General features: G+C 40.0%; 3 protein-coding genes and 1 long non-coding RNA gene across 9 annotated transcripts in view; 1 reads left to right on the forward strand and 3 right to left on the reverse strand.

Annotated features, from left to right (window-relative positions):
• On the forward strand, positions 1–10,845 carry LOC146568902 (uncharacterized). Of its 3 annotated transcripts, XR_014893670.1 has the most exons (3): positions 1–160; positions 5,970–6,147; positions 10,085–10,845. It is a non-coding gene; the product is annotated as an uncharacterized LOC146568902 (long non-coding RNA). The 3 variants fall into 3 exon arrangements; XR_014893669.1 differs by lacking the exon at positions 1–160 and having other exon boundaries at positions 5,286–6,147; XR_014893668.1 differs by lacking the exons at positions 1–160; positions 5,970–6,147 and adding an exon at positions 7,970–8,295.
• On the reverse strand, positions 436–2,725 carry hoxb5b (homeobox B5b). Its single transcript, XM_085285288.1, has 2 exons — positions 1,923–2,725; positions 436–1,486 (listed from the first exon to the last, which is right to left on the reverse strand). The coding sequence occupies exons 1-2, from the start codon at positions 2,557–2,559 to the stop codon at positions 1,239–1,241; spliced, it is 885 nt and encodes a 294-aa protein (XP_085141414.1). The 5' UTR covers positions 2,560–2,725; the 3' UTR covers positions 436–1,238.
• On the reverse strand, positions 3,802–8,007 carry hoxb6b (homeobox B6b). The gene is made up of 3 exons (XM_085285291.1): positions 7,601–8,007; positions 4,917–5,313; positions 3,802–4,092 (listed from the first exon to the last, which is right to left on the reverse strand). The coding sequence occupies exons 1-3, from the start codon at positions 7,712–7,714 to the stop codon at positions 3,836–3,838; spliced, it is 768 nt and encodes a 255-aa protein (XP_085141417.1). The 5' UTR covers positions 7,715–8,007; the 3' UTR covers positions 3,802–3,835.
• ttll6 (tubulin tyrosine ligase-like family, member 6) overlaps positions 9,575–25,964 on the reverse strand; it is a 22,538-nt gene continuing 6,148 nt past the window's right edge. The window contains exons 5-18 of one of the 4 annotated variants that reach the window (XM_085285275.1): positions 23,866–23,903; positions 22,921–23,039; positions 21,618–21,733; positions 21,054–21,210; positions 20,821–20,964; positions 20,431–20,516; positions 20,116–20,341; positions 19,036–19,214; positions 18,749–18,937; positions 12,722–12,881; positions 12,149–12,448; positions 12,001–12,057; positions 11,076–11,214; positions 9,575–10,419 (exon numbers count right to left, since the gene is read on the reverse strand). In XM_085285275.1, the coding sequence (XP_085141401.1) occupies positions 10,181–10,419; positions 11,076–11,214; positions 12,001–12,057; positions 12,149–12,448; positions 12,722–12,881; positions 18,749–18,937; positions 19,036–19,214; positions 20,116–20,341; positions 20,431–20,516; positions 20,821–20,964; positions 21,054–21,210; positions 21,618–21,733; positions 22,921–23,039; positions 23,866–23,903 (2,149 nt within the window). In that variant the 3' untranslated portion in view covers positions 9,575–10,180. Of the gene's footprint in view, positions 10,420–11,075; positions 11,215–12,000; positions 12,058–12,148; positions 12,449–12,721; positions 12,882–18,748; positions 18,938–19,035; positions 19,215–20,115; positions 20,342–20,430; positions 20,517–20,820; positions 20,965–21,053; positions 21,211–21,602; positions 21,734–22,920; positions 23,040–23,865; positions 23,907–25,964 lie in introns of all 4 variants that reach the window. The other 3 variants (XM_085285274.1, XM_085285276.1, XM_085285278.1) reach the window with 3 other exon arrangements.

Below are 25,964 nucleotides of genomic sequence, written 5' to 3' on the forward strand. Positions count from 1 at the left end.
AGTAATATAGGCCTATACAATCTTTGGTAAGGGGGATTTTTACCAACTTCAGCCTTGCCTATATACCTGTAAAGCCAAAGCTTTACCCCCTCTTTTTTTTTAAAGGTGGATTTTATCAGCAACATATTTTCCCACATGGCAAACATCTCGCTGCAGAGAGGTAAGTGTTTAAAAAGTCTTATTTTTCACTGTGTCTGCGCCAAAAACAATGCGTCAAAAATTGACCCGAAATCTTGTTTGTGTGTGGGACATTTTAACAAATACTTCAGGTTAATCATTAATAAGTTAAATGCGGGTGAAAAGCAGCCACACACACACTCACATACACACGCACGCACACAGAAAAAGTTGCGCATCGCCACTTAAATATGGCCTGCCTTTTTTTTAAAAAGAAAAACCTAATCTGTTTTTATTCTAATCGATGAGACAGTCGAGACACGTTCAAAGCAATTGAGAGAAACTTTATTTTCAAGCGCTATGAGTTCACTTACAAATACAAAAAGCTTATTGGAGAAAAAAGCTTACATCACTGCCTATCCACAGAATAACCCTTTGCACTAAAAATTTATCACATTGACAGGTTGAATACATTTGCATTGCTCATAATTAGTCCTAAACAATGGTAATAATAATAATAATTATAATAATAATAATAATAATAATAACAGATGCACAAAATATCCTAGAGCTACACATTGGCTTGAAAGTTTATGGATCTTGGCCACAAGTTAACCATCAAAAATAGCAGTAAAAGTTACACTAAAGCGCTTTGAATGGCCCCCGGAATACATTACATTCAATGAAGAGCAGCATGTGGTTTGGAAACTTCTTCTTTTCTTTTCCTTTTTTTAAACGTGTGTTTTGTTTTGTTTTTACTGTACAATGAATTTACTCCTGTTAGACCGCGGAGAAGTTACAATAAAGAGCTCAAGTTGAAACACCTTCAAGAGAAAGACAGAAAGAGACAGAAAGAGAGAGGAGAGATGGACAGATAACTCCCCAGCCCTGCGATATTTACATCTTATTTTCCACATCTAAGCTACAACAACAGTGAACTAAAAATGGCATTTTAAGACCACAGAATACTTCTTTTTCTATCACAATGGCATGCTGGAAGGTGCTGCGCTTTAAATAGCTTTACAGTACTCATGGGTTCTCTTTTTTTTTTTTTTTAACTTATTATGTTTTTCTTTTTTTCTTTCTTTCTGTGTTTTTTTTTAACTCCACCAAAAAGTTATTCAGTTGTGGAAGGCGCTCCCTCCCGTTACGAGGCTCATGCTTTTCAGTTTATTGTCCTTCTTCCACTTCATCCTGCGGTTCTGAAACCAGATTTTGATCTGTCTTTCGGAAAGACACAGGGCGTGGGCTATCTCTATCCTCCGCCGTCTGGTTAGGTACCTATTGAAGTGAAACTCTTTCTCCAGCTCTAGCGTCTGGTAGCGGGTGTACGCAGTTCGGGCCCTTTTCCCATCAGGTCCAGTCATATCTACAATTTTACAGAAAATCCAGAAAATTAGCAACCGCACTGCACACCAACAACTACACTTTCTTTTCTGTCTTTTCTCCCTTTTTTTTAATGTGGGGGGGCTTTTCACTGTGATTTAATGGACGGAGAGGGGGGGTCACACAGCATGAAATGGGTGGAAGCATGCAACCAACACGACACATAACACAACACAACAATCAGCCTTCCCTCTGCAGCTCTGGGCCAGCACAGCTCACTACACCCCACACCTCCTCCGGGCTCCAGCGGCATTTAAAGCAAACAACCCCACAAAGATTTTTTTTTTCTCTTACTGATTCTGCCTCTAAATTCTTCCTTCCACGCCAGCCTGCGCACTCATGCAACACCTGACAGATTTATGGCACACCGTCAGCGTGACAGCCTTCAAAACTAAATATTAAGAGAGGTGGAAATCTACCATGGCTTATGTGCAGCTTCCGCATCCACGGGAATATTTGTGGCGTTTGGCAGTCGTTTGCTGTGGGAGTGGAGGAGGTGGCGTTGGGCTCCTGGTGCTGCTGCTGCTGCTGCTGCTGCTGCGCCCGCGGTGCCGTGCCGGAGGAGCCTCCGCCGCCTCCGCCGCCGCTGCTATGCGCGCCCTCCTCGCTCTCGGATGCGACCGTGGCGTCCTCTATCTCCGTGAAATGAGCGCTGTTGCTTTTGTTGAGGCTGCTGCCGCCCGAGGTCGCGCTCCGGTCAGAGGGAGGAGAGGGGCTTTTTAGTTCCAGCTGCTCCCGGCTGGCTGTGGCGCACGACGGCGGCGGCGGCTGCACCGGGTCTGGAGACGACAGCGAGCAGTTGGGCGTCTGTCTGTAGCGGGCGTCCGCCCCAAATCCCCGGGCATCCTCCCTCACAGCCCCGAAGTGGCCGCCGGTGTTGGTGCGGTTCACGGTTAGGTCCATGCCATTGTAGTTGTAGCCGAAAGACCCGGAGTGCATGGTGCCAGGGTCTCTGAAGGAGCCGCTCACAGCGCCGTTAGTCCCATAATTTAGTAACTGATAGTCGGAGCCATTTGGATAGCGCCCTGAGAACGAGTTTACAAAGTAAGAGCTCATTTGCTTGGATTTTTAAAGCCTCGATTTGTAGATCTTTGTCGCTATAATCCTGTGTGCTTGCACGATTTATGGATGCAATCATGAATTATAAGCAATGAAGCCCTACTGTACTTTGCCAGGTATGCGGCCAAATATGGGAGAGCGTTCGGGAATCACGTGCCTTTGTTGACCAGTCGTAAATCCTCACTGATGACTTCAAGAGGTAATTCATGCTCCATGGTTACAAATGATGACGAAATAATGGTCGTTAGGGCTCCAGTCAATGGTGCCTCCCCGCTGCGCCCCGAGAGCCGCGCAGGCAGAGAGCGCCATCTTCCGGACAGCTGCGGTAGCACCCCGCCGGGACTCGCTGTCAGGGCCCCCGGAGTCATCCATCATTTATGTAACACTCATAACGCAGGCCACAAAAGGCTCAGGTAGCACAAAACAGCGAGCTCTCAGCCAAACTCGCGCACTTTACCCAAAAGTATCCAAAAAAGGGGGAAATTTTCACTTTTACGCCATATTATATGATTTTATTGTGGCTTAAGAAGCTGAGCAGACGCTGAGCCACTACCATTACTACTAAAACTACTAATGGCACCGCTACTGCTGATAATATTCGTACAAATAATAATAATAGACAACCAGAATTTCCAATATACATCAAAAAGCCTTTATTTCTATGTACAATTTCCTAAACAAAATATTGCACACAATATCCAGATGTGCATCGAAGACAACAATAAATAACATGTAACATCTGTACAAATTTCTTTCTTTTCTTCTTTTTTAATGGCACAAAACAAGCCTACAGACTATCACAGAGCGACCACAGCCACAGGATGTACAGTTAAAAGGACGAAAACTCCTCTTTTAATGTCAAAATAAAATCAACATTAAAACAAAGAAAGGAACTCAGTAGGCCTACACGATCATGAGGTAACAACATGAACCAAACACTAAAAATTATTTACATTTTGGCGGATTTTTTTTTATTATTATTTGATTTTATTTGTTTTTGGGGTTTTTTATTTTTTATTTTTTTTGCATAGTCCCCTAAATAAACGCACGAGCACACACAGGACAAACAGAGGAGGACCTGGTTTCTGATTTTTAACCTAATGCGGACACAGTCACTGTGCAGATACTGGAATAAACTCTACACGTCTCTAACATGTGATTTGGCAGCACTTTGTATCTACAAAGGAATAATACATTGTTTTTTTATGTCAGGAGTGTGCACATACACACACACATGCCTTTTATTTTATTTTATTTTATTTTAAGTGTCCTTTTAGCTCTTTTTCTCCGCCTGTTCCTCCTCCTCGGGCGTCTTTGAGGGGTTGAGGAGTTTGTTCTCCTTTTTCCACTTCATCCTGCGGTTCTGAAACCAGATTTTGATCTGTCTCTCCGTCAGGCACAGGGCGTGGGAGATCTCTATCCGGCGCCTCCTGGTCAGGTAGCGGTTAAAGTGGAACTCCTTCTCCAGCTCCAGAGTCTGGTAGCGGGTGTAGGTCTGTCGGCCCCTGCGGCCGCTGCTGCCAAACGGGCCTGCAATGAAAATGAAGTCATGTGTTAATAATTAAATGTTAAGTGTGGGAGGAAAACGCACTCACTGTGTGCAGTGATGCATCCAAATTAAATAATTAAGTAAATACAAATAAACAAAATAAAACCGTTCTGCGCAAAAGTCCGAAAAAAATCAAAATGTATGTTTTTATTTTATATTTTCTCCTTTCTGTAGGTGCAGATTTATCTTGTTTAAAAAAATGTTCACATATATATGTGATATTACGATAGTAGTCCCATTATATCTCTTAAACTTCCCACATGGCGCCTGTTACAGTAAGCCTTTCAGAAAAGTGTCATTAGTACAGCGCAGTCTCTGTATAATAAATGATGCACTGGCTCTCTTGTGTCATCTAAAGCACGCATTGTGCACGTGCAGTCAGAGGCAGGCTTGTTTTCTCCTTTAATTTGCAGTGAAATTCATATTTTTTTGTTCGTGTTTGGGACGTTAAATTAAGTTTTTTAGCCAAAAGGCGCGTTAAAAAATCCAAAAAGGGGCCATGTGACGCGAGCTGGGAGCTCTTGGGTTGAAGCTCGGGTGGTGTAGGCCCACTGAGTTCGTGCGTGTGCGTGCGCGCAATGTAGTGAATGTGTGTGTGTGCGCGCGAGTATGCAGCCCGTGCCTGTGTTGTGCTGATGATGTAGTAGTAGCCAAAAGCCCCGAAGGCGCACGAATCTCCGTGTGCAATCGCCAAAAACACAAACTTCCCGCTCGGCTCTGTCTCCGCGCGCTGTGCTGCTCGCAATGATCTGAAAGGCTTTCCACACCTGGCAGGTAGCCTCTTCTAACGGCCGTGAGTACTCACCGGCGGAGCAGGCGTTCATCCTCTGCATCCACGGGTAGATCAGCGTGGACGACTTGTCGTCGATGCTGCTGCTCATGCTGACAGCTTGCTCCGGGCACTCCGCTTTGCGCTGCTGATGCTCCTGAGTGACAAACAGCGGCTGGTCCTCGCGACTCGAGAAAGCGCACGAGCCCTCCGCGTCCTTGTAGAAAGTCCCGACCGGATTGTAGTCGCAGGGCGCTCCGCCGCCGGCCCGGCCGTAGATGGCCGCGGCCGCTGCGCCCGTCTGCTGGTAGTAAGACGCCGGGTAAACCTTCTCCTGCATGTTGGCTGCTCCATATGTGGCCGCGTTGGAGTAGTGTCTTAACGGATCGGTGTATCCCGAGGAATAAAGCGGTATCTGACCCAGGAGAGAGTCCTGTCCTCCCGGCAGAGACACGGGAAAAGTTGAGTTAACAAAATAGGAACTCATTGGGTGGACAACGGGGTGTATATACTCCGGAGGAATATGATTTGTTGTCTTTTATAGTCCAAGTGGTTTTGCCATTACTTTATCGGAGATTTGGTTTTTGCTGAAAGGGGGGGTTGTGAGGTGCCACTGAATACAGAGGGAAAGTGTACCATCTGATCAACCTCTGGCCAATCACCGCCGTCTGTGCTTGCACTATTGCACCCATGGGGGGCTCTTGTTGCGCGCAGGAGTCCCCGGTGAATCGAAATGAAGCGCTCGAGCTTGTCGCTCGCGCACACGCTCACACAGACGCGAAGACTCATAGAAATATATTTATACTTTTTTTAAAGCCTAAATATAACCCCTGTTTCATGCAATCCAGCCCCCTCTCTCCCACACTCTGTCACACACAAACACACGGTGCAAAAAAGCAAAACATTTACGCACAGCCTGAGTCTCGCTCAGCCTCTAACCTTCACTTCCATCTCCTTTAATAATTCACTAAAGCCAACAAAGTCTGGAATAAAACTCTTCTGCCAGTAAACCCTTTAAAACGAGCACCAACTGATCCACATGGACGCAAGAAACCTGCGTCAGTGATGCATATATTTCACTCTTCGAAGGTGAGACCTCATCCTGATTCAACCCTGACTGACTGAAGTCCACGAAGACGTGCAGAGAGCAGCGGGGAGGACACGCGCCGGCACTCAGGATCATCATAATCATCATCATCATCATCATCATCACGTTAACACACCATGATGAAGTGGACAACAATTTCACACTTAGAAAAAAAAACTGGTAAGTATGAAGGGTTGAAAGACGTCTCAGGTGCCTGGAGCCTGCTTTTCGTTTCTTTGTTTTCACCCATGAACTAATTTGTATTTAAGAGCAAACGAGGAGGGAAATTAAGGCGACTGTTATTAGTCTTCTGTGTTTTTCTTCTCTGTCCATCATTTAACTCGTATTGATTGATTGTTATAATTAATAAAATACAAATTTTGCTTCCATTCTGAAGCTAAGTCGCTTTTCGAAATGTAAAGTTTGCAGAATTTCGTTCAAAAAGGAAGGAAATGCATTTATAATAAATTATTCTATTTCCTTCTGTTCAGTTAGTTTCCCTTTTTAAAAAAAAGCCAATAACTCTGAATAAAACCCAGAAAAAAAGCAGTTTTAAAAGTATTCTAACGTGAGTATAAAACACATAAATTCTATAAGAGCTTCATAGACGGAGGGAAAATAATAATAATCAGGAATGAATAATCCGCCTCTTGTCTTTGATTTTGCGCCCTTGGCCCACAGATTTTCTGTTTGCGTCATGTCTGCTTTGAAAACATTTTATATTTTAATATTTCGATCAGAATTGAGATGAAATCAAATCTTAATCTTTAGCTGGATTGGCGCCTCTCCGCCAGGCCGCAGTCCCTGCAGCCCGGTGCTGGACAGCTGCTGGACATTTGGAGAAACACTGACTAACAAAGAGGCAATCCCGTGTTTTCCCGTCACGTTATGGCCTCAGCCATAAACTCCCAGCATCAAAAAGGACGCAGAACACCCTGCAGAGGCGCCGGAAATAGAAAATAAATCGATAAAAGAGAAGAGCGGTGATTATTGACTCCGCGTTTTGTGCAAAATCAGGACGAGGATGCATCAGAGCGAATATTTGTTTAAAGCTACATCAAAAATGTGAGGGGGGGAAAAGCAGAAAGGCGAAAAGATACAACTAGGACACGGTGCGCAATATCAGCATAAATCGATTTCTTCAGAATAAAAGCACAAAAATGAATTACAATAATCCGAATAAATCAATCAGCAGAGTGAAAAACGTGTAGCCGGAGATCTTTTTGTTTTTTACCCCCAAGAAAAACATGACTCAGCTGTAGCACAGGCCCTTTACCATCACCATCATCATCATCAAAGTCAAGCTTGCCTGGCCTGAAGCCACCTGGTTATACAACACCAGTCGCCAGCAGGCCTCAGACTCGGCAAAAGAGTCTTTTTTCACCATTTTAGGGAAAATATTTGGCGTGTGAAGGAATTGCAGCACCTCAGGGGTTAAACAGAGAGTGCAGCAACTGGTTGTGAATAGCACAAACAGCGCAAGCGGAATAATAAAATGCTTTGGAGAGGGTAATTTCCCTTTCTTAAAGACAGATCTCCCCGTTTCCAGCTTTGTAAACATCAGGCCTGCAGTGACAGTGAAGCAGCAGCAGCAGCAGCACCAGCAGGAATATCAGAAACATGGTGCCCTTACCTTTGTTGATAATCCGTCATTTCCAGTGTGGGTGCCACTCCGCAGCAGCTCCTCTTCGCTTCCTGTCAGCCCCACAAAGAAAAAAAAATCCCCACTTTGCTTAAGTGATTTCATGAAAGTAATCCCACTATTCCAGGAGTGTGGTGATCCCTCATTTTCACGAACATAAAGCCACACAAGTACAGCCACATTAACGAGGCGCGCACGGCGCAGGAATTGCGCAGAGCCTCCATCGCCTACTTTTTGTTTTTTTTTTTAGGGAGAGGGGGGGAATTACGCACGAAACCGCGAGCGGCTGTTCTTACCAACACTCCAAACGCTCACTGCACATGCAAAGAGCCCAGAAAAAGCTTGTGTTAGTAAGTGTTAAGTGAACGAGCGGTTGGAAAACAGCAGCTGCAATATAACCTCATGGGAAATAAGTTCCCATTCCTGCTGTCCACATGACCCCTCAGCAACCAATCCCCGAGCCAGGCGAGTCGTAAACTTCCAAGGCAAAGTTGTAAATTTTCATAAACAGCGGCCGTTTTTGTGCTTTGGACGCGCTTTCCTCACCGCCATCTTTATTTTCTCCCAAAGAATGAAATGTTTAAATTTTGCGTCAATATGGTAGAAACGGGTCAAGATGTGGAGGTGTGAGGGTGGTCTGCGGGGAAGGATGCGCTCTCGGTTCTGATCCATCTGGTTGGAGAAAGGTTTGTAGCTTCTTATTGATCTCTAACCACGGCAGTGGTCTTATTCGCGTACCCAAAAATTCAAATCGAATAACAGGAAGTGAATCTGGCTCCAGTCCTTCCTCCTGCATTTTGTCAAATGTGTCACTTTCAGGAAAAAAATAATCATGTAATCTCCAAACCGCAGACGCGGGTGATTGAGTCTTCTTATTTTTCTAAAATAAAAAGGCTCCAGGCGTGAAGATTATTTGCATTAAGACTATTATAATCTCTCCAAATGTGGAGAAATTCCTCCAGATCAAATTGGCCAAAGATGGGAATGAGCTTAACTGCCATCCTGAGGCGGATTTTAAGGTCAGAAAAACTTGAAACAGCCCAACTTCAGAATGAAACTTTCCCTCGTTTGGGCCTTAAAAACGTATTCATCTTTTTTTCTTGTTGTTTCTAATGAGTCATTTCCGATTTGATTTGTTGTTATTTTTTTTAAAGTATTCTTTCAGTCGGTATTCTGGTGTTTTACACTGACAGAGAGGATTTCCGACATTTATAGACGCAATAAAACCATAAATTCCTGAAATACAAAACATTCTCCCCATCGCTTTCATTTTTCTCCCTCAAAGAGACGCAAAGTCCAATATAATAGCGCCTTTTCATTAAAATTTAAGCTAAGATTTAAACACAAAATGTTAAAACATATGAATTAACGTTTTCATTTCATTAAAGTCTAAAATAAAAAACAAAAAAAACAAACAAAAAAACCCAACACTTCCACAGGTACCGTCTTATTTAGGCCATAGTTTAATCCTTTATTGACTCCTAAATTTACCCCCCAGATTTTAATTTTTTTAAAAAGATAAATATAATTATAATTAATTAAATTCGTCTGTAAACCCCCGAGTTTCACAGGAGCTTGCAGAAAACAGCTCAGGCGCTTTATAATGCAAGTGGACTCGATACTAAATATTTATATTTATCAGTAATGAAAACACTTCCTCACATTTTAAAATAATATCGAATAATTTCTCAACGCATTTGATCTTTTTCTTTTTTTTAGTTTATTGGTACCTTGCTCTCAGCCAGCTACAAAGAAACCGGATCCAGAGAAGCTGTAAAACTTTATGGCCTCTTATCTGAAAGCCGTCGAGACGAAAGGAGGCAATCACCATCAAAAAGAAATTTAAAACTATTTAGAAAAAAAATGTGTTAAAATGTAATCACAGAAAGAATATTTATTACTTTTAAAAAGATTTTTTTAATCTTATTTTTTGCAGAAAGTGACAATAAAGACGATTAAACTAAATCACTTGAAAAAAAAGACATTTTATTGATCATCAGCGCAAATAAAGTTATTTTCAATACTTGACTGCACAAACAGAGCAGCTGGCTTTTATCCTTAATGTCCCCCAGTGTGAAGCTTTTCAAACTAAATTTAATATTAAATAATGAACCTTTAATAGTTTCAGTTTAGCTGAGCCAGTTTATGTTCATATAAATCAGTGAGTTTATTAGAATCACATTTTTTTCTTCCAGAGTAAAAGATTTCAATATCATGTTAACCCAGCATGCTTTTATTTTGGCACTCTGTTTGAAATAATTCATCCTCAGAGCAAAAATATTAAACATCTATCTCAGATTTATGCATCAGGTTAGATTTAATGGATAAATCTGAGTACAAAGAGTCAGTATTTAAAAAAAATACTGAGCTGGAGCTCATTCAGTGGCAGGCAGCTGGTTTGCAGGTATAAAAGCTATATACAAACATCCATGTTCATCAAAGGCATTGTGTATTTCTGAATTTTCTCTCTTCAAGGCTCTTTGTATTTCTCTGTGGAGCAGCTTCAGTGTGAGGTGAGAGCTGCAGGTCTGGACTCGGAGGGGCTTCGTGAGGTCGGCGGTCCCGCTGCCCTCACTGCCCTTTACCGTGCTGGGTCGCTCTGTGAGGGAAGCCAGGCCTCCGGAGCAGCGGGACGCACGTGGAGATGACGAGCAGGCTGCGCAGGGCGTCGGGGTCGTGGGACACGTCGTTGGTGCATCGAGGGCCTCCTTTGGAGATGCAGTTTATGGTCGGGATGCCGGGACGGGACCGGGCGCCGGTGTAGAAGCTGCTCAGAGAGTCGCTGACTGAAAACAGAAGAAAGAAGAAGTCTGAGACAAACACACACACACACACACACACACACACACACACACACACACACACACACACACACACACACACACCCCACTCTGAATAGTTAATATATTAAAAAAAAAGAAAGAAATCTCTGTATAAATGCTATTACCATTTCCACAAGAGCCCATTGTGTTTTCTGATGTTTTAATTATGTGTGTGTGGAAATTATTGCAAATGAAATAATATCAACAGATTTTTTCCTAAACTAATAGCACAGCCTGATTATTTATTTATAAAAATGTTTTTAAAAAAAACCCAAAATGGGACACAGTAAATAAATGTTTTAATATTTTCATGGTAATTTTAATGGTAGATGGTAATTTTATGTAGATTTAAACACTTCTCCCGTGTATTTTAATTTTTTATGCATTTTTGGTGATTAAAAAAAAATGTATTTCTACATTTTCTTCAAGTGATGTTCATGTTTCGGAAAACAGAAAACAGCAGGAGGGGAAAAGACATTAAATTCAGCATTATTTATACATCTCCAGTGTTACAGTCGTACCAAAGCCTCCTTAGTAAACAGGAAGCAGGAGCTGGAGAGAAAAGCCTGCAGAAGCTGGCTGTTAGGCTGAAAATGAACCAGCGTTACCTCTCTGTGGCTGACCTGAGATCTCAGTATGGTTACCTGGCCAGGACGCCTGCTGGGGGCTGACGATCCGGCGTATTTCTCCCGCTCTGCCGTGGCTCTTGGACTCGCCGTTCGGGTAGCTGCGGTGCACAGTGGGCCGGAGGAAACGCTGCTGAGTCATGACGGACCCGAGCTGCTGCGAACACAGCGATAAAACGATGCCGTTTAGATTCTGTGCCATAATGATTATTCAGCACAGTGAATTATCAGTCAGGGTTATGAACTGTTAACCCACTTCATTCATTCTCCTCTGATGATTATTTTTGGCTGTTTATATATTCAAACCGCTGCTGAACCGCTGACGCTGATGTGTTTTGGATTTCATCACTTTCAGAGGTAAAAACCATCAAATTTACAAACAACCTGAGCTTTGCATGCTGAGGAAAATGTTTCTTCAACTCAAAATCCAGAGCAAAGCCTGAATAACACTATGTGTTACAAACAGACATGCAAAGAATAACGGATTAAATCAACTTGTTGCTCAAAACAACATTAATTATCATGGATTTTAATCAACTATTAATTATTATAAGAGTAAAAATAAAACGTTTTCACTGGTTCAGGCTGTTCATAAATGATAATTTGCTGGGGGTTTTAATCATATATAATAATAAACTAAAAGTGTTCTTTTTAATATTTTAATACACTGACAAATAAATTAATCTTTAAAATAAAAACTGAAAATAAGCAGTGAAAATAAGTGCTGTTGCAGTCCTGGTGAGGAATGAGAAGCTACTAAACAATCATAGAAAATGTTCTTTTTCCTTTAATTCTCTATTAAGACTGAGGAAGAAAGGCTGACCACCTATTAAAGTTGAAAGTTAAAGAGACAGGGCAGCTGACATGATTAATTTCTTAAGATTATGAGCACTGATTTAAAATAAAGAAAGAAGAGCAGTGGATTCATTTGGCTGGAGAGTACCTGCACAGGTATGTCCTGCTCTTTAGTCCTTTGACAAAAATGTGTCAGTGAATCCAACTGAAATAAAAAAGGATGATGGCAACTGTCAGTTAATAATACTCACAATAAATGAGAAATGGTTTTGCATGGACTGGTGGTCAGGCCTTACCTTCCTGTGTTGCCTTTGATGATTTCTCTGCTGCTGGGAGCAGAAGTCGTTTGCTCCCCCTCCCTCTCTGTGGCCCTGCAGCAGCTGCTGGATCTGGCTCACCACCCCGAGGTCCTGCAATAGTTTTTGCCTCTGGTACAGCACGCCGAGCTGCTCGTGGTCGCCTATTAATACCACTTTTTTCTCCTCCTCCCTCTCTTCCACCACCTTCTCCTCCTCCTCCTCCTTATCCAGATGCTCCTGCTCCTCTTCTTGGACCTCTGCAGACTCCGGAGCTGCTGACAGGCCGGACACAGGAGGCTGGAGGGGAAAGAACATTTAAATCAAATAGTTTTTATTGCTAAGATGTATATGCAGGTTTTTAAAATATATGAGAATATCATTGGTTTGCTGTACTGAAAATAAAATCTGTTTATTTAAAACTGAATAAAATGATCAAGAATATTATTTAGATAATCTAAAGAATACTCTGACAGAAAGACCAGCCAGAGTCAAAGCCATTCATCACGGACTGAAGCTGTGTCTCCCTCTTGTGGTTACATTTGGGTACTGCATCTTCAAACACAGCCTCACCAATGCTGGGTCGCAGTTAGAAATGGGGGTCGGGGCTGATGGGGCCCTTCGTGGTTTGACTCCTTCCCCTGCAGTCTCCCCCTGCGAGTCTCTCCTCCGGCCTCTCCTTTGGTAGTGCTCATTCTGCTCCTGCTTCAGACGCAGCTCCTGCAGCTGTTGCCTAAAAGAATAAAAGCACACATTTCAGAACCACTTTGAGAATAATTTAAAGTATTTAAACAAATTAAATCACTTTTTTAGCTTTATTATGGTACTCTTGTTTTAGATGTTTGTTTTTTTTAAAAACCCACAGAGGACAAATATTGAGTGTAGAAAAAGAAACTCGGATCCTTCTGCAAGTCCATTAATCTTAATTTGAATAAATAAATAAAAACTTAAACTCCAGTGATCACTTCTGTAAAATAACCAGTTAAATCTGATAAATCTCATCCACATTTACTTATAATTGTATTATTATTAGTTTGTTTTCTTTTTCTTTTTTTAATGCAGAGAACAACTTATTTTGGTTTCCCGTCTTGTATTTTATTTTGAAACAGATTTTTGCCTGTTCACATTTTCCTGCTGTCTCCATGATGCACTCTGTTGTCTCTACATTTTAGTTTCCTCATCTTCCATTTTTATTTTGTTAAAAAATAAATAAATAAAAAGACAGAATGTTTGTTTTCAACTTTTAAATTAGTTTTTAGGTGGAATCAGCCATTAATGTTTTGCTTTATTTATATTTATATATATCGTGCATTTGGTTCCTTTTTATCATGAAATGCAGGAAACAGGAACTTAATTAACACAATCACAAGGGAGGAATAAAAATACAAAGCACAGATGACAAATGATGACTACCAAAATAAAACACCAAATAACAAAAGAACCAAACCACACACAGAGGTGAAAAACTCACATGGAGACACGGCTGGAATAGTAACCCAAAATACAAAGAAAGCTGAAGGTGTATCTATCGTAGAGAGATAAATATGGGACTGAGCGTATTAACAAAAACAGAAACCAGAAAACTGCACTAAAAAGACCATGGCATTGCTGTACAAAAACAACTAAACTGTCATGAAGACAAGTGAAGACTGTTTTAGGAAATATCTGAGAAGTCTGCATGAAAGTGAGCACACAGCAGAGCAGATTTAAGCGTGTAGGTGGAAACAGGTGGTCTTCGATGTGACGATCACAGCAGAGAGCAGGATCGAACACGACGACAAACACTTGCCCTTTGAGAAATCATAGTTGTCCAGAATCTCTACTATTTGATCAAACTGCTATCTAAACTGTTGGCTAATCATAGTTAGTAGCAGGAAACGATGTGACACCCAGTTTTTCATGGCAGACACAGGGGCCTTTTAATTTAATAACGTGAGAATTACAGGCACATGCAGCGGAGTGTCATCAGCGTCTTAAAGGGAAATTTATTCCATGACTGCACATAATTTGGTGGCAGGATTACGCACTATTAAATTCTGTTTTATTAGGACAGGTTTAAATCCTTCAATTTGTTCAATTATTCCATAATGTTTGCACATATTAAATCACCCCGAGGCATGTCTGCATGTACAGCTGAGTGTGATCACACTACCGGCAAAGAAGCGACTGGCTACGTATCATTTCCAGGAGCGACAAATCAAAACTGAGATGGCCTCAACTTTTTTCTGCATCAGCCTTTCATGGATTATCTGTACGGGAGGTAAGAGACAGACCCAAACGCTCCTAAGACAGAGATGTGACCTAAGGAAGGAAGTGCTGAGGACAAAGATACAGAATACACACTAATGTAGAGCAGCGGCGAGGGATTCACAACGGAGTCGCCAGGGGGAACACATGGGATAAGGAGGACATGGCAAAGAACTGAGTAAAACTGAGGACTTACAGACAAACACAGATGAGGTAAAGAGAGAGGAAACATCTGGGGTAAAAAAGACACAGGTGAACAGAATCTAATAATGCAACAAAGGGAAACAAAACTTCACACAATGCACGTAAGACAAGGGACTAGAAAAATAAAAGAGGAAACCTAAAACTGAGACAAACACACAAAAAGATAAACACAAAGACACAACTGACTTCACAAAGCAGACACAAAAGGAGAAAAAAAAAACACAGAGAAGAGACTTGGGGAACAAGAAGGGAACTTATACAACTAAACTAATTTATAAGTAAACAAAAAAAAAACAAGTAATACAATAGGGAACCAAAATTAATAGAAACTAGGACCCAATTGCATTAATGGTCTCAGAAAAAACTTTGAGCACTTTGTCATTACTTTCTCTAGCTGTCTTTCAATTTTGGTGCCATGACAACCTGTATGTAATAGATTGACTGATTTGTGTCTATATACAGAACACGAATATTTTCCACTTTTAAAAAGGCAAAATTAATCCACATTTGGAAGAACATATTTGCATTATTGATTCATATATTATTATTATTATTATTATTATTATTATTATTATTATCATCATCATCATCATCATCATCATCAATAAAAATGATTGGATTTAGAACAAGGTCATGATTTGAGGATCACAACCACCTGAACTGGCTTCCAAAGATCCTGGAATCTGGAATATTTTAAGACCTATGTGAAACATCTACTAAGAAAACTGAAAACAATAATCGCATTTTTCTTTTACTAGTCTTCGTACTGTACTGTATTTTTGTACTGTAGTACAGTTTAGTCTGTGCTTAATTATTAGTGATACTACTTATGTGCATGTTTTTTCATCCACCTATCACAGTCTGCTGTTTTTATTTTATTTTTTTTTTAAATCACTGATGTCTTGTTCTTTAGTTCTACTTGCATTTAAATACACGACTTTCTAACAATAGCTGTATCTCATTACTCACACTGAACTCTGAAAACTTGGGTTTAAATACTTTGATGCAAGCTACAAAAATATATGAAGCTACATTCTTAAAAGGTTATGTTTATGTAAATGCAGTCACATTTTTCTTAAAAAGGTCACCAGAGAACCACTTAGGGGCACATTTTAGGCTACGTTCACACTGCAGGCGAAAGCGCATCAAATCCGATTTTTTTGACCCTATGCGACCCATATCCGATCATGCTATGACAGTGTGAACGGCGCAAATCCGATATTTTCAAATCCGATCTGGGTCACTTTCGTATGTGGTACTGAATCCGATACATATCCGATGTTTTAGAAAGCGACTGCTGTTTGAACGGTCAAGTCGCATTAAATCCGCCTTTTACGTCACCGACACAAGACTGAAGCCAATTATCAGCGCCAGAGAAGACATCGCGAACGCTTCCTGGCCATCCCGTGTAGATGTTAGTGAAACTGTTGGGAAGACAATGTGAACATTTTATTTGTACTGTAATCTGCAGATTCTGACAGAAATCTGCAGCTATCATTTGAAGCACCGCTCCTCTCTTAAACAGCAATAAGGATCATTATTAGGTTATTTACATTATTATGTAAATAACAAAATAACTTAAAGCAAAAATTGGGAAACGAAGTCCGAAGTCTGCATATTAAGGGCCATCAGTCAAACAATACTGTTGCTCTGGGTCTAAACAGAGCTTGTTGTGTGTGACAGCTTCTTTTGCGCATGCGGGCCGCTTTGAGCGTTCACACTAGAGCGCGTTTGCTGTCGCATTTTATTTGTAGTGTGAACGAGCAGACAAAAAAATCGGATTTGATCAAAAAATCGGAATTGAGCATTAAGACCTGCAGTGTGAACGTAGCCATAGTCTCATGTTATAAGATTTTCATTTGATTATTTAAAAATTCTTTAAATGAACTGCAATCATAGTACCGTATTTTTCGGACCATAAGGCGCACGGGATCTGTGCACTGTCGACAAACGGGTCCGTTTTCATACATAAGGCAAGCCGGATTATAAAGCGCATTAAACAAAACAAAACAGTCAGATAAGTCAAACATTACTCAACTAATTCCTCTTGCTTCTTCCACTTCCATACCATTGATTCATTAATGTTGAATTCTCTGGTAGCTGCTCTATAAACACTGGAACAACAGTATATGTTGTTCCAGTGTTTTTCTAATTTTTGCTATGTAATTTTGCACTGTCCACTTTCTGCTGTAACAAAACAAATTTTCCCATGTGTGGGACTAATAAAGGTTATCTTATTTTACATTAATGACTAACCTCATATTGTGGCTGGATTATCTCAGTTGTTCTCCCCTACTGAAATTTGGTATACAGCAATTTTCCAAGTGATTGCATTTGTCAAAACAAACAAACACCGGGAACTTATAGCAAGTGGAAAAAAGTTAGCATTCATTCTCCAGGTTCACTGTGTTATGCTTTGATATGCTAACATAGCTGTGTCGCTAGCGATCACTAGCACAGCATTATATACCAGCTAGTCCAACTTCAGTAACCCTACAAACGTCACTGCTGTTTAGTTTTCTGTTTTCATTCATGTTGGAAGTGATAGCAGAGCTGTACGTTTTATTTTTGCCCAGAAATCTCTCAGTCAGAACATGCTTGGTAACATGTTTAGGTAACTAGCGAGCTAACTTTCTGCTACCTTCCTGCTAACTTCTAACTCCGTTAAATTTAATAAATTCTGTTTTCATGGATGCCTGGATGTTAAACTTAATTGTTACACCTGGTAAAGCAGCGACACTGATCATTTTTATTAAAGATAAAATAATTTACACAGTGTTCGTTTGGGGCCTGACGCGACTGAGTTTTGGACCCAGATTACTATGAGTCGCAAGGCTCCTGACTACAGTACCCATAACGCTCAGACAATCCATCAGGCTTCATAGCTTAGCAAAGTCCTAAAACATTTTTTGACAGATTTTTGAGCGCCGTGTACCACATAAAATCGTTTCGAGGTCAGTAAACACAGCCAGAATTCATAGAGAAGGCCACCAGATTATAAGGTGCACTGCCGATTTTTGAGAAAATTCAAGGATTTTAAGTGTGCCTTATAGTGCGGAAAATAGATAAATGAATTGCTATGCATTTTTTAGGCAACATTCCAAATAAAATATTTAAAATGTCGTCTATTCCTTTTCCTTCATTGGAAAAAAAAAAAAAAAAAAAAAAAAAAAAAAAAAAAAAATCACAATTTATCTTTAATTTAGATTTTAGTAAGTAAGCACACTGCATATTTGAATATTTGTCCAGTGTTTTATTACCAATCAGCAAACACATTTGCAAAAATATTTAATATTTGTATTTAATGTAAGTGTTTTTATTTATCAGTCAAGCAATTTGTAAGATTACATCTTGAAATGTAAATTAAAATTCACAGAGCTCATAAAAATCTACCAGCAAAGAATTCAAAATCACAAAATATTAAACTTATTATGATTTGGATCTTCACATTACAAAAACTTGATCCAGATTCTTTTTGCATTTTTTAATGTAAATTATTAATAAAAATTTATCAGTTGTAAGGAGTAAATATCTTGTTATAATGATTGTAGCCTATATGCATCTATGCCTGTATGTAACCTAATACCTCGTTACTGAGCGAGCCAGTCTGAACAAAAACTTTGCACGGACATCGTCACACATACAGTGATTAAAAAGATTTATGATAAATCCCAATTATTTATATTTTCCTATTTATTATGTTCATTTTATCATCCATCTTGCTAATCAGCTAAGTTTTTCTACCACTTGTCACAAGATGAGAAATTATTACCTCGCACAGGTTAAGCTAGAAATTTAAGTTTTTTGCGATCTTTGTGGTCTTTTTATGATAAATATTATTTTATAAAGTCTTCTCACTGTACTATCCCTTTAAATAACAGCAGAGATGTTAATTTAGTTCTCCTGCATAAATGTTAGAAGTGCTGTATGAATAAAAATTATTATTATTACCCAAGTGTCTGTATTTATATGGAAACTAGGCAGAATAATTCAGTTCTCCCTGCACTGGAGTGTTCCCTCTGCTTTCTTTTTTATTTTACTTATTTCTTTGTGTCTGTGTGGATGACTTCAGAAACGGTCTGTGCGTAACTCGCAGCACCTGCTCTTTGCTGAACTGTACTGAGTGTACTGACAGCACGCTGGAGGTACCTGGCACACTCCTCTCTGGCCTTTGATGCCGCCGTCTCGTGGAAGAGCGAGCTGCTGTGTTTAAAGTACTTGTCGTATTTCTCCCCTCCCTCTCTGGGATAAATCCTCTTGAAGCCTCCCAGGTGTTTGGCCTCGTACCTCTCCATCTGCTTCACCGTGGCTGCCTGGCACTGACGCAGCTCCTCTGACCTGCCGATAAAATACACACACGGAAACACTAACCTTCACTACAGATGTGTGGTGTGTGTGACCTTGGGAAAACTTCACACCATATCTGTTCACCGTACCTGGCCTCTCTGGAGCGGTGCTGCTGCAGCCTTTCCTTCACCTTGCGTCTCTCCTCTTTAGTAATCTTACGACGATCGCAAGCGCTCAGGTTGATGAGAACCAGAGTGTCGTACAGCAAAGCATCCTTCACCTCGCGGTCCAGCTGGGAGTCAGTGGTAAAACTTGGGGAGTGATTCACCTGGACATAAATATATTCAGACACACACACACACAGGTCTGAACAAATTTGGCTGAATTCAAGCTAACTTAATCCATTCACCAATTCATGTTTACCCAACTTTTTTGTAATTCAAGATCTATAAGATTTATAAAGGGCACAATGCAAATGTCGACCTCACACCCAGTTGTTGTTTCAAAAATACAAACATACCCTAACTTTTATTTTTTCTTTAATTACAGAATTTGACTGTTATTATTTGTTTGGGATCAGATGTGTTTGTGTCATTTATACGTGTCCCGGCATTCATCTGGCTCTTATCTTGGTAAAGAACTACCTTCAGAAGACCAAAGGGAATGTTATTGACTGGCCTGGAAAAAAGCCTTGAATCACATTGAAAATCTGTGAAGTGAACTTAAGACCAAGGTCTGTCCCCAGAAGACAAACAAATCTCAAGAAGCTTGGGAGAGAGACCATTGAAGAATGGGCTGGGATTAAAGCTGGGATTAATAGCCTTTATTTAAAAATAAATAAAGGCTATTTTGTCAAAAGACAGACTTTTGAAGAAAATAATATGAGTAGTAAAAAACCCAAAAGCATCCCAATAGACTACTTGAGAGACTGTATTGATTTGTGGATTAAAACATGTCCATGAATCAGGCTACCAAAGACCCAAAGACAACAAATTAATGGTATATTTGGTACAACACATGCAGAATATTTCCATTAGGCTTATATTTTAGTTAATGGAATAAAGCTTCAGTAAAGACCTGGAGATAGCTGACAGAGAAAATAGACCATAATGTTTTTCTAACCTTTCAGTCAAGAATCATACGGCTTTCCAGAACATGAGAAAGTGAGGCTGAATGAGTAACAATCACATATATGCTTGTTTTACAGTATTGTGTAACTGGTCTGTCACCTCCAACACCCAGGGTTTGAGCCGGTGATCCAACAGTACATCGAAGCCTAGGATCTCAAAGCATGCGCTGCCGGTGGTGTGGTTGGGGAAACACGTTTGGTAGTTATGCTTGAGTATGGGATGGGCCGAGATCAGAGTCTTTATGATCACGTCCTCGATGTCGCTCCACATCTTCTCTGTGCTGTAGTTCATGGACTCCAGGAGCTTGTTCAGGGCGGACAGCTTTCTGAACGGAACAACAATGAACACGGATTCTTTAAAGAGCGTTGGCGATGTACCGCATCATGCACCATCTTCAGTGTGAGCAGTATTCACCGTTTGCTCCCAGAATCCTCATCACGGACAAAATTCTCGCTGTGCTTGTTGATGGAATAGTTGGTGAGATGCATACACACGTCATCCTAATGTTAGAGAGACTAGTTACTATTTATTTAAGTAATTAAACTCACAGGAACACGTATACAACAATCAATAAAATCAAAATCAAATAAAATATGATACAAAATATAAAAAAAACAAAAACAAACAGATAAACTGACCATTTTAACTATTCTGCCAAATTCCTATCACTAACTTGGGGCTTTTATTCTGAAAATTCTCCATAGATTTACTTCCAGAGATATATGCAGAGTTAACTGGACCTAAATAAGTGTGTCTCTATAAGTCAGCCCAGGCACCGGTCAGTCCATCTTTAACAGTTCTTACCACATTGCTGAGCATTGGTTCGCTGTACTTTGTGGTGCAGAAGCGAGCCAGGCCCTCCTTGAACATGAAAATGCTGAATGGGTCACATGACGTCACGAGCACGTAGACACGCAGGTCAAACTTGTACCCATCAATGATGAAAGGCTGAAGAGGTCATTTATAAAGAACAGAAAAAGCATCATACACTGTGCATTTTGTTGCAGGTGTTTTATGCGTTGCACCCGTTTGCTCACCCTGGAGATGTAAACCTGGCAGATCATATGTTCTCCAGGTTTGATGTCTTTACTGGATTTGGTGATGAAGATGCCTTTGCCTTGACAACCGGTGTCAGGCTTACAGATATACGTCTTGTGTTTTTTGGCCCTGGTGTAAGCATGGAAGTCGCTGTAACTGCAGTGAGATAGAGGGGATGAACACAGATGAGTGAACCTATTATCTTTTTAATTCCTAAATATTAACAACATTGTTTTGGGGGGGGGGGGGGGGGGGGGGGGAACCTCACAGATCTAACGTCACGCACTGGATGAGAAAGAATTATATTAATACTGAAGGTTACATAAGAGGTGTTTGAAAAGGTTTAGTGATCCTTTTTAAAATACGTGGAAGATTTAGAGCCAGAATAATAATTAAAAAAACAAAACTCCTGTTTCTGTTTTTGTTTGTTTTGTTGAATTTGTGCACTAGAGGGTTTTTTGTCTTTCTTATTTTTATTTTGTAGTTTTCAAAAATGTGGTAGATAGATTTTGGGAGGAAATAAAACAGAGTGGAAAGTGCAGACTGACTCTGCAGGAAGGCACCATGTTCTGGGGAAGATGTTGTAATCTTTGGGAAAGAGCTTCAGCATGCGGTTCATGTTTCTGGCCAGAGAATCCTTGCGGCAGATCTCGCTCATCCCCGGGAAATGGTTTATTTTCTGCAAAGACAGGTTTACACGGCATTACAGGACAGTCGCCTACAATATATATTAAACAATCAGTCACCAATTTAAAATCACAAGCACTGATCATGGAGTGTTCTGCTTGGAATTTCAGGTCCTGGCATTTATGTTGCTGTTGCTTTCAGACATATTGCTCAGAAATATCAAGAGGAACATGGCAAAGAGCCCACATCTGTGATCTAGACTTCAAATTCCCCCGATCCCAACTGAGCAACAGAAGAACACACCTAACAGTGTAGCAGATGCAGTAGATGTAGCTCCAGAGCCTGAATAGTGAACCCTGTGCAGAAGTGCCTTAAACCTGCATTATTTCTAACAGCCAGCAGGGAGTGATGACTCGCACTGCAAACAGCTCAAGATGAACAGAAGTCTATGAGAAGACAGTCCTTGGCCTCATCGCTCTTTTTGGGATGGGTTTAAACAAGTGAAAGGTTTCCCAAACGGAGACGCAAAACCCAACCAGGAAGAAAAAATAAATAAATAAAAAAAATCTAGAAAATCAAACATGCAGAGTGACCTACTGCGGTGACCCCCTGTAAATAGAGGAACAACCCAAAGTAGCTCGTAGATGTCCATGGCTTTTTGTAACATCTGGTTTAAAAACACCACGCTGTTGATGGTAAAAACACTCAGCTCAAGACTTCACTAAACACTGGGTGATATCACAGTAGTTAGTTACATCTTTTAAACAAGTCTGATACACAGAGCTCCCACCCCACAACCGCTACCAAAGTCCCAGTGCTAGACACCAGCGCACAACTCCAGTGGTGTAATATCCATGCTGCAACAGGCCAGAAGTGTTTTGACAACACAAGAGAAACCTAAATAATATTAATGTAGGCTAGCTAATGTATGATAGATAGATAGGATCTCGAACAAATCTACTTTAATAAATTACTCATGGTCAAAGAGAGTCAGGCTGACTGCATCGAATTACCCAGTATGATGGCAAATTGAAAGCATGGACTGAAAAAGGACATGTACATCATCATTTCATTGGTAAAGATATTTAGAAAAATGTCATAGTTTGAAGAAACTGATGAATTTTCCGCTTCACAAATACAATCACACATTTAATCAATAAATAATCAAATGAAGCATCAATAATCTTTTCTGATGATGGCAGTGATGGAGGTGTTAGGTTAGTTAGGTGCATTGATTACCTGGTAACGCTTCATGTCCTTAACACGGTCTAGAGACACTGAGCAGTCGGTCCAGAACAGCGTCCAATCTTCACCGTCCATCGCCTCTCTGAGGCCGTATCTACGAGCAGCTCGCCACACTGTGACAAATCAAGCATTTAGCATCTTAACAGCGCTCCATCTGTTTCCCACAGGCAACCAGAGGCCCCTCTCTGCTTGTACAGTGTTTTAAAGTGTATTGTAAAAAAAAAGAAGCTGTTTTTTTTAAATGAAATACATAGAGTGAGACAAACTTTATAAAAATTACCGTTATTATTTAGATGTTGTTGTTTTGTTTTGTTTTTTTTATTCCTGGCAGTTTTAAAAGTAGGACTGGATTATTGGTGGTATTTTACTGTGCAGTTATTAGATGCTTTATCTGTTACTGAACCTTTTTGTTTTGTATTGTGTGAATTTGATGTGTTTTACAAAGTCTGTTAAGTAATCATGTGAATATTTCACATTTGGGATTTTATATATTTATTTTATATCGAGCCTTGTGTGACCCCTCAGTTAATCAACTTCCTGAAACCTTTCAGCCATGATTGTTCTGATTGGCTGCCCCTCGTAAATAGCAGATTTGAAGTTTCCCTGCTCACGCTGAGAGGAGGAATATAAAATATGAAACTGAGTGTTTAGAGCTGTCTGAAACATTAAACACTAAACACTCAATGATGAAATCAGGGTGAGCTTTTAGTGCATTGTGACTTCATTATTTGAAACTTGCCCACGCTCAATATGATCATACATCTCTATAATACTGTATATATGATGAAAATAAGGATTTACAGCAGAGATCCAAATGGAAAAAGCACTGTCCACATGCTTTTATCTATTTGACATCTGTAGTATTTGTATTCAGCCTTGTCTAGCTAGAAACAACTTAAAATTGGACATATATGATTTAGTGATCTCTAGCAGACGTACCACTTTCATATTTGCAGTTGGTGAGGTTGATCCACAGTCATCTGAAAGACAAGAGAGACAGAAAGAGGGACAGACATCTGCTGTGCTGCACAGTGCCTCGTTTTGCTCTCCTGAACGATGAGGATAAGTGAGAAAAGAGACCTTAAGAGCCTCCAGGACGAGTTATAGAATCATAACTGACAGGGTGCTTGGCAGTTAATATACCTGCAAAGGGAGATAACAGCAAAAGTACAACCCCAGAAGTAATTGATGCTGTGTAAAATGTAAATGAAAACAGAGTGCAATGATATGCAAATCTCATAAATACATATTTTATTCACAATAGAACACTGAAAACATATCAAACGTGTTATATCTATTTCAAACACTCTCAACAGAAATAAATGACAAACAGTTCAGTAAATGGGAGAAATTATTATTGTGCTACAGTTGGCAAGGGAAAAACCCAGAATAAGATTTCAAACTCTTATACTGGCAAAGAGAAAGGGAGAGCTTACATTACTGTGATTAAAAGATTATTATACTCTGGCACAATTAGGGGCTCTATTTTGCTGTTGCAACTCAAATTACAAAGTAAGATGGAAGGAAATCTAAGAGCACATTTCTGGGGATATTCTAATTCAAGCACAGCTGGGTGATTACAAAAAGGGATCCAGAATTAAATGGACATAGGTAGCATATGGATTAATCCCATTCATGGATGATACGGTGAACTGTGTTCACAGACAGTGTTTTCTGGAAGTGTCCCTGAGCCTGTGTAGTCTGTGTATTTCAATGACAAAACCATGCCTGTTTTTAAGGCCGTGCCACCTGAGGGCTCAAAGATCACACAGGCATCTAATGTTGATTTTGACCGTAACAATATCCTGATATCTGTATCACAATTTATAATCACGCTTTTTTGAGGTGAGCCTCTCTCTACAGCCCCATCATGTTAACAACTTGTTGCTAATTAAGCTAATTACTTGTAAAATGTTTCTTTTTGGCATCAAATACTTATATTGAGTTCACGTGACATCCTTCTAAATTACTCCACACTCAAAACTGTTAGCATCCTAGGTTTTTAGGTGATGTGTTTTATGTTTTTTGGTTTATTTTTGGATTTTTTCTTGTTCCATGGCATGTTGTCTTTATAGTTTAATGTTGCTTTCCTTGTACTTCCAAGTTTTGCTATTTATATTTCCGGTCCTTAGTTCTGTATCAGTGTTAGTTTCACTCTTGTGTCACCCTTGTTCTGTATCTGTGAGTAGTCAGTCTTTGGCTCTGTATTTGTTTGCCTTTGGTCTGTGTCCAGTTTCATGTCAAGGTCATAGTGTGTATCTGTTTATCTTCTTTGTTTAGTTTGTAATATTGGGTTATCCTCATCTGTGATCTCGCTCTGTGGTTGTCTGTTCTCTCAGATTAGTCTTGTGTCCTCTTTCAGTCATGTCTCTGTGTTCTGTTACTCTGTTCCTGTGTCAAGTTTGTGCGTCTTGTCTGGGCCTCATGTCTTATTTTTGATAGTCCCTTTTCTCATGTGTCTCTCATCAGTTAGATTCTCTTCACCCGTGTTGCCCAGGTGTTTCCTCTCTGCCCTGATTCCTTCCTGTGCATATATTGTCCATATAATTAATTTCTGTGTAGTCTGAGTTTTGGTATTTTTGTATTAAAAGCTGTTTTGAGTGCAGTCCTGCCTCTGAGTCTGCACCCTGCAGCTACACATTAACACATGACAAAAATAAGGAAATTAACATTTAACTTCAGTTACCAAGTTGACATTTCTTAATTATTACTTTTCTCATCTTAAAAACTCATAGGTTCACGATCAACCCATGTAAGGTTGGAAGTGCAATTTGAATAATGGACACACTCTTTTGAAAGAATTTTGTCTGGTTGGAGGAGCCAAAGCAGCCAATTTTACAGAATAGTGAGTTACACCCACTTAACAAAACTTTGAAAAGAATTAACCCAACATTTCAAAGGTATCATTTTATGATCTGTATACATATTAGATTAATTTTTAATTTATAGTTTCTCTCTTTTGTTTTAATTATAGTCAATAAATTCAATAAATATTTTAATTCTGGAAAGATTACCAATTTAAGAATATATTTGAGCCT

This window comes from Mchenga conophoros, linkage group LG8 (genome assembly GCF_057382185.1).
Source record: "Mchenga conophoros isolate Kocher_MC1m ecotype Shallow Benthic linkage group LG8, M_conophoros_male_GT1.1, whole genome shotgun sequence".
Taxonomy (NCBI): Eukaryota; Metazoa; Chordata; class Actinopteri; order Cichliformes; family Cichlidae; genus Mchenga; species Mchenga conophoros.

What these genes read in the sequence shown, in the direction of transcription:
- hoxb5b (XM_085285288.1), bottom strand. Translation starts at nt 2,559, where the DNA reads ATGAGCTCTTACTTTGTAAACTCGTTCTCAGGGCGCTATCCAAATGGC. An exon ending in GAAGCTGCACATAAGCCATG is followed by an intron (nt 1,487 to 1,922) that starts GTAGATTTCCAC and finishes GTAAAATTGTAG; the next exon opens with ATATGACTGGACCTGATGGG.
- hoxb6b (XM_085285291.1), bottom strand. Translation starts at nt 7,714, where the DNA reads ATGAAATCACTTAAGCAAAGTGGGGATTTTTTTTTCTTTGTGGGGCTG. An exon ending in ATGACGGATTATCAACAAAG is followed by an intron (nt 5,314 to 7,600) that starts GTAAGGGCACCA and finishes CCGGGAGGACAG; the next exon opens with GACTCTCTCCTGGGTCAGAT. An exon ending in GATGAACGCCTGCTCCGCCG is followed by an intron (nt 4,093 to 4,916) that starts GTGAGTACTCAC and finishes TTTTCATTGCAG; the next exon opens with GCCCGTTTGGCAGCAGCGGC.